Source organism: Taurulus bubalis (genome assembly GCF_910589615.1).
Source record: "Taurulus bubalis genome assembly, chromosome: 12".
In the NCBI taxonomy this organism is placed as follows: Eukaryota; Metazoa; Chordata; class Actinopteri; order Perciformes; family Cottidae; genus Taurulus; species Taurulus bubalis.
The window spans coordinates 12,909,579-12,920,461 of NC_136600.1; the positions used below are offsets into that span (position 1 = coordinate 12,909,579).

The 10,883-nt window shown below is 39.9% G+C and overlaps 2 protein-coding genes across 2 annotated transcripts; both read left to right on the forward strand.

Annotated features, from left to right (window-relative positions):
• Positions 1-357: 357 nt before the first annotated feature.
• LOC306745273 (sialic acid-binding Ig-like lectin 5) lies at positions 358-5,714 on the forward strand (the record flags this gene model as incomplete). The annotated part of the gene is made up of 8 exons (XM_079228026.1): positions 358-403; positions 746-1,156; positions 2,064-2,360; positions 3,080-3,361; positions 3,456-3,737; positions 3,875-3,986; positions 4,836-4,905; positions 5,301-5,714. 8 exons carry the CDS (start codon positions 358-360, stop codon positions 5,712-5,714), a joined length of 1,914 nt encoding a protein of 637 aa, XP_079084152.1.
• A 3,463-nt stretch (positions 5,715-9,177) lies between these two features.
• Positions 9,178-10,317, forward strand: irgq2 (immunity-related GTPase family, q2; the record flags this gene model as incomplete). The annotated part of the gene is made up of 1 exon (XM_079227997.1): positions 9,178-10,317. One exon carries the CDS (start codon positions 9,178-9,180, stop codon positions 10,315-10,317), a length of 1,140 nt encoding a protein of 379 aa, XP_079084123.1.
• Positions 10,318-10,883: the final 566 nt, after the last annotated feature.

Genomic DNA, 10,883 nt, shown 5'->3' on the forward strand with positions numbered 1-10,883 from the left:
CATTTCATTGGTGGGGTTGAGGAGATTGTAGATAAAGCTGCTCCAGGTAATTGAAGTTTATTTATTTAGCTGTTTTATGGAACAGATATTACAAAGTGTTTGAAACCCAAACCTCATTTTGAGGGACTCATAACCCTGAAGACGATGTTCGCAACATTTATCAAACGTGTTACTAATAAAACACTTGTCAGTATCGGCCCGTTATTATCCAGCTTGTTTTTATTATTACACATTGTGTATTTAAAGCTGTGCTGTCTACTGTGGAGGTTTTTGTGCTCCAGTTTCATCAAGTGAAACATTTGAATGTTTGTACTTCTGAAAGGAAAAGACAGCGACCGTCTCAATCATCACATCAGGATGTTTGTTCTCATCTGGACCGCTCTGCTCTTCTCTGCTGACGCAGGTATGCATCTTGTATTATAATCTTGTGATGATGCCAACAATTAGGATATTATCTAACTATATTTGCCATGATAAATGTCCTGATTATAGTCATTACTCAAAACATCTGTTGACTCATTGGGGAACTTTGGGATGAATAGATATCATTGTATAATGTATAGTATATTTGATTTGTTTACCAAAGTTATTAAGTGTGAAGAAATATGTTAATTGATGAAAATAGCAGTTTTGTCAGTGGTAGTGGCAGTATAGCCTTCATTCACCCTTTATTAAATATCATGGAGTATTATCAAGATTTAAATATCTCCTTCCCTTGTTTTTGTCTCGCTTTTTCCATTAACAGGTGAATCAGTGGAGGAATTAAAACCCTGTGTCAAAGACGTCTGTATCACTCTCAGTAAAGGAGAAATAACAGCAGAGGCTGGACTCTGTGTTGTGATTCCATGTTCTTTCACTACTGGTAATGGCTTTACATCCCAACATATGGTGTGGTACAAATGTGAACCATCTAAAGGCAGATGTGGTGATTCAGATGTTATATTCCACACTAACAAGAACAACAACAAAGTTCAGTCTCAGTTTTTAGGACGAGTTTTACTGTTGGAGCCTGACGTGAATAAGAAGAACTGCAGCATCATCATCAATGATCTCACTGAGTCAGACTCTGGATCATATCAACTCAGAGTTAATGGTTTACTGCTGAATAAGACTGATGGATTTACATTCTCTTCAAGAGCAACTGTCTCTGTTAAAGGTATGAAGAGCTACAACAAATACATACATTGAAGATGTTCATTCTATTCAACACATTTTCTGTATTTATTGCATGAATGGAATAATAAAATAATGTTTGGCATTTGTCGACCTCAGTGGGCAACACGTAGGAACTGCAGCAGTTCCTGATGAAACTCTGACATATTGCCCCATTGAGATGTTGTACTGGAAATAATATTTTAAGTCTCGGGAGGAGAGTTCAAAGGTTGCAATCACTATCAAGAACAAACAGAATTTCTCTGGTCAAGACAAAATGCCTCTGTCAATTTATTAAATGCTTGCAAGCAGGGAGAAAATCCTAACAGTCATGAATCATCAATGCCTGTCAGGGTCTTTCTGCCACGATTATCAATTTGACAGTCAGTTATGTACTTTTCAAATGGCCATCCTTTCAGAACCCATCTCATCTCTCATTGGTTCCCACTATACCACCTCAGTTATACATTGAACTGTGTGTTCCACGTGTCTTGTACTTTGACCCATCTATAGTATTTTTCCAACCAATCCACTGTCTCCACATACATCAGATCACGTATAGAAAGATAATGGCGTCCTTACATCAGCATATATGTCAATGATTATATATATATATATATACCTTTGAACGTCCTTTTACCAGATAACCAGAGTTCTTATCAGCTGGTTTGAACTTGCGTACCTTCAACCCCTATGTTATCAGTTTCTCCATGTCCTGTAGTTAGTCATTATCTGAACATAAACATTTTTAAAACCATGTTCAATCAATGAATGTATATTAAAATACAGCATATACATATTTTCCCATTACAATGTTTAACAAAGTGTCAGATTATTTTAGCCTGACTTTAAATGAATGGTGACCTTCATGCTGCTCATTTGACTCCACTCATTGACTGCTCTCCCTTTAGGTCTTACCCAGAAGCCCTCAGTGCTGGTTCCTCCTCTGACAGAGGGGCAGCAGACCACACTGACCTGCACTGCTTCTGGTCTCTGCTCTGGATCTGATCCTGAAATCACCTGGACGTGGAGAGGAGCAGGAGAGAATGACTCTCACCTCATAGGAAACATCACTGCTGTCACACAGAGACGCAGCTCAACTTTGACCTTTAACCCTTCAGCTGAACACCACGGCACCAATGTCACCTGTAAGGTCAGCTTCACAAACAACATCACTACAGAGGAGACAGTGACTCTGAATGTGGCCTGTAAGTATATCAGATACTGCACTTTATTCTGTACCTTTATTTTTTACTAAAATGTTTTCTCATATTTGTTATGTCATTGTTTATGGTTTTCTGAAGTGTGTTTGGATTTTACAACATAAACGCGTTCTTCCAGAAATGTTTGGAATTCGGGGACGTTAGAACATTGTTTAGATTTATTTGAGGGAATTTAAGATCTGAACAATGACACTGGAACAGCCACACTTGTCATCCTTAACGTGCCAAAAGAATATTTTGGGCTGTACATCTGCACAGCAAAACATCTGAACAACACTCCTTCTGCAGATTTGTGAGGAGGTGTTGCGCTTTAGAAAGTAACCTTCGTGAAACAATCAGAAAATAACTTTTTATTCTTCTGATTTATGGCTTTGTTTATTCTATAGATGATCCCTCTCTTCATTCACTCGCTCCACCATTGCTTTGGTTTCTCTCTATCACTCACTCAAGAGAAGAGGGACCAATTATAAATACCGTCTTTACAAAAAGCAACCGACAATGTGACGACATTTCATACAAACTTGATATTTTTTATTATATTTTTCTGCTCCCTGTTCAATATCTTTCTTACATATTGGGCTTTAAACATAGTTGTTTTATAGAAAAGCATTTTAAGGCTCGCAGGTGGTTTTCAGCCTCCGTTTGGAGCCACCTATATAAGATAAAGAATTTGCAGAAAAAAATTCTAAAACTTTGTCTTCAAGATGTGAAGAAACCTGGGATCACCGGAGTGACAACTGTTAAAGAGGGCGATGCTCTGAATCTAACCTGCAGTGTTGAAAGTGTCCCTCCTTCTGTCCTCACCTGGACTAAACTTGGTTCAAACACAAACCTGCGAAGTGAAAATGTAATGGTCTATCAGAACGACTCTGGAACAGCCAGTCTTGTCATCCTTAATGTGACAGCAGAATATTCTGGACAGTACATCTGTACAGCAGAGCACCGGATCACCAATGTGACTACATCTGCTGAAGTAAAGCTGAAACGTAAGTAGGCCGTACTAGTCTAGTTTAAGAGATCTTCATATTGTTATACTGTATGTTTGCTGTGTTGTTGAGCTTTTTTCTTTTGTGTTTGCAGTTTTTCCAAAGTTCTTAAGTGGCTCTGCATGTGAGGTTCAGTTGGGGGTCCTGACCTGTGTGTGCATCAGTGAGGGTTTTCCTTTACCCACCATCAGATGGCCGCTGTTGGAGACTCACGCTGAGTACTCTGTCACGATCAATAAGTCAAGCCACACTGTCATCAGCATCACTGTATCTGTAAAAGATCGCAACTACACCATTGTTGAGTGTGTCGGCAGCAATGAACTTGGGGAAGCAAAAGAAAAAATCACAGTCGAACTAAAGGATTCAAAAAAAGACGGTAAGTTTTGACAAACACAAAACCTCGATCGACTCTTCACCACATTCTCAAAACCCAATCTTGTATACATATTATGAACATGAAGCAGCAGTAATCAGGACTTGTTTCTTTTAACATGTTGTTCCTCTCCATTCCAGATCTACTCTACACATTTTTAATAGCCTTCATACAGCCGCAAGTCATCATTGCGTTTGTGATTGGGATTCTCCTCTCAGCGACCATCTGCTGTTTGGCCGCAACATGCTGCAGGTAGTCTTTTTTATATTTATTTTACCTGCATAACGGTGCTTCTTATTGATATCCATACATTGCTTTTCTTTATTTTCTTTCTGTCTTATTTTTTTTCATAAAAGTTCAAGGCATTAGTATTCATGTATTATCTGTTTTTAAGGACCACAAAAGTGTTTTAGCATTCTTGATCCATTTTACAGCAAATCATGAATGCTAACCATAATCAAAGGTATACCGCTCACATTGTGTGTGTGTGTGTGTGTGTGTGTGTGTGTTCTTCCAAAATACAGGCATATATGAATGTATTAACATTTCAATGTAGTATACATAATCAGTTCACATAAGCTAAAAACTTGAATTTGGTTGTCTTGTGAGGATTTTATCTTCTTGTGTTTTTTGGCAACAAACTAAGAAATGTTCCAATTCAATATGAAATTGTAAATACAGTGTAATAGAATGTTGTCTCCTGGACAACTGGACACATCTTCTGTGTATTACAGGGACAATACATATAGTAAGACAAACACCGTGACACATTCACAGAATTTCTAATTCAGCAAATCTAAATGCCGTTTTACTTTTGGGGAAAAGAAATAAGGAAGAACATAGAAACACACGAGTCGGCTTCATTGGTGTTTGAACTAAAACATGTTTGCTGTGAAGTAACATTGATGCACCATTCTGCCACCAAAATGAACTGTCCTATATTCAAGCAATAGTAAAAAAATAAATAAAATAGTATTCAAGTTTAAATAAAAGTCATACGAAAAATATATATAACACTTTTAGTAGTGACTTTCATTCAATAATTATTTCTTCATTGTTTATTTGTAACATTTGTTCTTGTTTAATTTATTTTCTCCCCAGATGTAGACAGAAGAGCTCTGGTAATATGGTTGAGGCTCTGCAGATGGTGATGACTCAAGCGGTTCCTCTGGTATTTACAGCTGCCTACTACTGTGTACAGTATATTAGTTAAATGTTTGCTGAAAGATACGTCTTGTGAGGAGACACGCATTGCCGTTGTTTTTCTTTTGTTTCACTTTCACAATGACAGATCATCTTATTCTTGCATTGCAGCGCAGTGTAGTGTAGACTGATTTTAGAAAGACTGCACTGCGTTATCGCAGAGCAGCAATCTTAACTACGATTAGGAAAGAAACGGTCATGGTCATTTTAACGGCTTACAGATTATATAGTTTAGTGTTTAAGTGTGTGAAGCAGAATTTCAAACCACATGGTATATTGAGTAGAAACCAGTTGCGGCCTGCATGTAGAACTGTCATGTATCAGTTGGCAAAGGATTTATAATTTCTGAATTTCACCTGACAGATCGATGCTGGTCAAGGAGTGCATGACCAAGAGGAATCTGAAGAAGGAGCTCATGCTGCTGGACAATCAGCCCCCAACGGTGATGTGGAACCAAGAGAGGTGGAGTACTCTGACATCGACTTCTCCTTGGTGAAAAGGAAGAGTCCCACAGGGGCAGAGGATGAGCAAGAGACCACAGATACAGAGTACGCCGAGATTAAGAACAAAGAAACAGAGGAGGGACGAGACGATGGTGCTGAGGACAGTGAGCTGTTGGAGGGCAGGGAAGAGGAGGAGGTGATGATGGGGGAAGATAAGGAGGCAAAACAGTCTATGATGAAGGAGGAGGAGGAGGGAGGTGAGGATGTGGCAGTATACTCCAATATGAAGGAAATAATGGGTGAGGAAGAAGGACTGTGTAGCTTGGTGGAGTGACTGAACAGTTAGTGTCTTTTTTGGGTAAGCAAGATAAAACACAACAGATGATTTACCGTAGACAGATGTGACATATACAGTGAGACAAGCATTACTAAACTTACTATTACTATTATTAAACATAGGATGAGCTGTAGTGCAAGATGGAGGTGATATAGAGCAGAAATTCATGTTTTAGGTGTGATGCGTGTGTGTGTGTGTGTGTGTGTGTGTGTGTGTGTGTGTGTGTGTGTGTGTGTGTGTGTGTGTGTGTGTGTGTGTGTCTGAAGTGTATTGAAACTTTTTGAGGAGTTTGGAGTGAACACCAAATAGAAGGTGACTGGAGTCGAGTCTCGAGGTGATGAATGAGTATAGGGCTGGAGGCGGGCAATGTTTTGACACTGTGGTTGATGTGGGATTCAAATCAAAGCACTGAGTCAACTATTACCTCGAGGTTGCGGACGTTGGAAGAAGTAAATAAATCAGTAAAAACAAAGAAAGAGTAGTGGGAGACAAGAAGAAGAATGTGAATAAATGTGTTGTCAGTAGTTAAAGATTTATAAGCTATAAGTAGCAGACAGATGTTAGGCAGAGGCGTGTTTTAAAGGGGTCTTGGCAGAAAGGAGATGAGGTGGCAGAGGCGACCTGAACACATAAGGTGTGCAGTTCCTCGGGCATCTGGCCAAGCCAAGCAGTGGGGTTGATAGTAATGCGGTGCTGTCGCACACAGAGGGGGCAATGCAGCTTTTTGTACCAGACTGTACTTTTGTTTTGAACTTTGATTTAAAGCCACAATATGTGTAGCTGTGGCTCATGAAGTAAAGTGACTGAGTTGTCCAGTAATCGCAGGGTAAGCATCTATGAAATATTCCAACTTAGATGCCTGTCAGTGGTAATATGTATGTATCCTCAGTGCTCTGCTGGCTCTCCAGTGCCCTTATGTTTCACAAGTGCAGCTCTTTTTTTATTTATGTTTTACTGCTTTTCAGCTTTGCGCACAAATAAACGCTCATTCCTGCAACGGAAGAAGTTGTCTGTGGTTTCATTTTGTTTTCAGAGTCACTATGAGAATTTGCTTTAATTCTTCTGCGAGAAGAAATAAACAATGAAATATAATGTCTAAGATATTCCCCAGATCAGTTTTTTTTTGTTAGTTTATAGTAATGTATAACTAGTATAGGAATCAACCTTACTCTCAGTACGAGCAGCGAGTTCCTTGCACAGAAAACTGTAGGAATGAGACTATGAGCTTTCAGTGAGAACAAAGTCCTCTGAAGCTCTATGGCGCTTTCTCCTCTCCAGGTTCAGAGTTCAATATGCAGATATAAAGTATGTAGCAACCGATTTTGACAGAATTGCAGCTCATTTACTGAAGATAGCTATAGTGTAGTAGCCCAATGTGCGAACAGTTATCAGAGACACTGAAAATACATTGATGTCATATTTTAGCAAATTATACAAATACAGAAGAGGCTGAAGCTAAAAATGGAGGAACACGGATACTGTGCGGGTATTTAATGTATTTATCAGTGACACAAGTTGCTTTTTCATACGTTAATAATTTGACCATCATTGATTGACTAAAATGTCTTTTTCTTATTGATTGTGCATATGGCAAAAATATCCTCTCTATAAATGTGTTGTATCAGTTCACTGTCATGATTCAGTGTTGAAGGTACAAATCCCCTAAAATCACATAAAATATATTTTACGATTTCATCTGATACATTTTGGGGACTTTGATTTCAAGTCCAATTACTTTGTTTTTCAAAATGAACTCACATTATATACATACACGTGAATTCACAACTCGTCTGACAGGAAATTATTGTGCGAGAGGATGTGAGCCTAAAATAGCATCCGAAACACCAACCAGGTGGCAGATGTTTTGCATGCTGGGTTCCTCTTAAAAGAATAAAGCAAAACTGTGCAGCTTCGCTCATCAGAGTCTCACATACAGTATGCGTAAATCCCTCAACTTAATTATGAATACTTTGTTCCTCTTTATAGTTAATGCCTTCATAAGAATGAAAAATGAAACTGTAACATTGCTGATTGTGCCTTCCTTGTTGTTTTCCAACCTTACCAAAGTCTTCATACCTAAATTACAAAAAAGATTTCAGAAATTATTATATTACATTATTATTATTATATATTATATAATTGGTCAAGGCTTTGAGTTTAATTTACTTACTTACTTATTTACTTATTTACTTACTTATTTTGGGAGGAGGAGGCATTTTTGCTATTACTATTTAAAGTGTAGAGACACATAAGTGTAATGTGTGTGTGTGTGTGTGTGTGTGTGTGTGTGTGTGTGTGTGTGTGTGTGTGTATGTGTGCGTGTGTGTGTGTGTGTGTGTGTGTGTGTGTGTGTGTGTGTGTGTGTGTGTGTGCAACATTGTGGACAGTGAGGAGAACAAAAGTATTAAGTACCATAGTCCTACTGATACATTTTGCCATCCTTTCTTCTCTGCATAACAGTTGTGCTTATTAGTAAATATTTGACCTGTAATAATAATCAAGTAAGCTTTTATGTAATTAAAAACAAATGATAATGTCGCATTATTATGCTTGTATCTTCATTTATGTGCTCATGTGTGTGCCTTCTTGTAGAGCTTTACATTTACACGCAGTGTGCATGAATGTGCTTTAAGTGGTTTGGGATTAAGTCTGAGCTAGCGGGATTATAATGTTCCACAAGCTTTACGGGCACCTTTAAATAGATCAACCTGACTCGGCTGGTGGTTCAGAGCCGCTGAAGAATCTGCATTTGACAACTGAGAACAAATACTTCAACCACAGATAGGGCTGCTTCTCCTCCAGGTCCGCCGGTGAGCATGTGCAGTATTGTGTTGAATTGAAACTTTGCATTGCCAAAATAAATGTGTATTTGATTGCTTTAAAAATGGGCAATTCTGTACTGTAAAAATAAACAGAGCTGATAACTGACGGTAATGCGTTTTTAACACTTCACCTTATGATTTTTACATGGATTGTGATATTTGCCTTTATTAATGGACTATTCAAAACAAATTTTCAAGTTTGAAAATGTTGTTCTAAAATCAAAACAATAAAAGCATAAAAGGTCTGGCAATAAAAAAAATACTTATCATGGGAGGTACTTGGTGTGCAGATCTATCTGTTTTAATTCTGTTAGATATTTATTTGATCCAGAACCCATCCCATTGGACAAAGAGTGTAAGTCCATTTTATTGTTTCTTATTTAAATAGTATACCCACCAGTGGTGAATAAGCAGGTTTCCAGTTACACCAGTAATATCATTAGCTTTAATATTCATTACATTTGAAAAGCTGCCACTTTTCACTAATTTATTGATATGTTAGATGTCATCCTGTATACACTTACCAGTGTGGTAAAGTAGACCAGTGTTGATGCTTTGTTTGCAAATATCCTACTCATACGATCTTGTTGGTCCGTGCTACAGCATATTAACACTGCAATTTCTGTCTTTTCACAGAAATGGCTGATGTTTTCAGAAGCCTGAACCTCCTTGAGACCCTCAAAGAGTCCATAGAGCACAATAATTTATCAGATGTCAAGGATGCAGTGGAAGATCTCCTGATAAGCAGGATCAATTTAGCTGTGATCGGGGACCGTGGGGATGAAAAGACCACATTCATCAACTCCCTACGTGGCCTCAGCGCTGGGGACGATGGAGCAGCTCCGTTTCAATCCCCTGTTGCCCCGGAGGAGATGGCCGGCTACCCAGACCCTAAACACCCTGACTTTCGCCTGTGGGATCTGCCACCTGCCCCATCCACCTCTCCATTTGTACCCGAGGGATACATGGACCGAGTTAAGTTTGCCCGCTACAACGCCGTCTTCATGACATTCAGCCAGCCGCCCCAACCCAACAGTGTGGCGGTGTTCCTCGAGGCCCGGTCACAACAGCGACAAACAGTGTACTTTATTCTCTTAGCTTTGGCAAAAGGCACTGAAAAAACCCTAGAAGAAACGAGGAAAGCCAGTTTAGAAGTGCTGACATCACAGGGTGTGGCACTGCCTAAAGTCTACCTGGTGCGACCCGCCACCTTGGAGAAGTTTGACTTCCCCGGCCTGTTGGAGGACATGGGAAGAGACCTTCCAGAGATCCGAGCCCACGCACTTCTTCTGGCTCTCCCGACGCTTACCTCCACCCTGGTCACTCAGAAAAAGGAGGCGTTCCAAGCACTCGTATGGGCAGCTGCCTCGCTATCTGGCGGGGTGTCAGCTATCCCCGTTCCCTTTGTGGCCTCCATGGTGGACAGTAGTGTAGCACTGCGGATTATAAGCAAAGCACAGTTATCTCTGTGTCTGGACGATGAATCGGTCGAGCGACTGGCCCGACAGCGAGGAATGGAACCCACAGGACTCAAAGCGCTGCGGACCTGTGTTCTGTCAGCGGAGGTCACTAAAGGTGAAGTGAAAAAGCGCCTGGCGGCGGCAGAAAGCAGCTTGGCCACGGTTTCGCCAAAGCTGGTGGAGATGGCGATGCCCAGGCACGCCCGCTCGGCCAGCCGCTCCTTCACTGCCATGCTGCAAGCTTTGAACGGTGCCATCGACGAAATGGCGGCCGATGCCAAGAAGATTGTGGCTGCTGCTCTTGGGGAGGGGAAGTGAAGTCGAAGTGTTTTTGTCTTTGTGTAAGGTTTCCTGTTTATGTGTGATTTCCCTTTACTTTGATGTTTTGCAATATGAGAAACGCAGTATTTACACGGTACTTCAAAGATGTTTTTTAAGTTTTCACTCTTTTTGATGAGCTTGAAGTACTAAAGGACACTGTAATATATTGTGTAAGCATGTGATCTGCGAATAGATGTAAAATACTGTAAGTGCTGCTCAGTGCCTGTAATAGGGTTGGCCCTCCCTGAACAGTGGCTTTCACTACTAACACAAGCATTAAATAGAGGAAGTGAGAGGAAGATGCATGCAGAAGGCAAGTGTAAAGAGAAAATACTGCAACACTGGCATCAGTACAACATAAACGATTGGGTTCTCCTGCTTGCATGATGGGGCATGCACATTTTACAAGATTTTAGGTCAACTGTGAAAACGTCTTTTCTTGATCTTATTCTTACTTTAGGGGGGATGGTGTGTGCTACAGTCTGATTTAAGTGGATCATCTGAGGTAAGAACAAGCTTATTTTTATGTATTTCTATTTCTATTTGACTGCATAATATAGCTG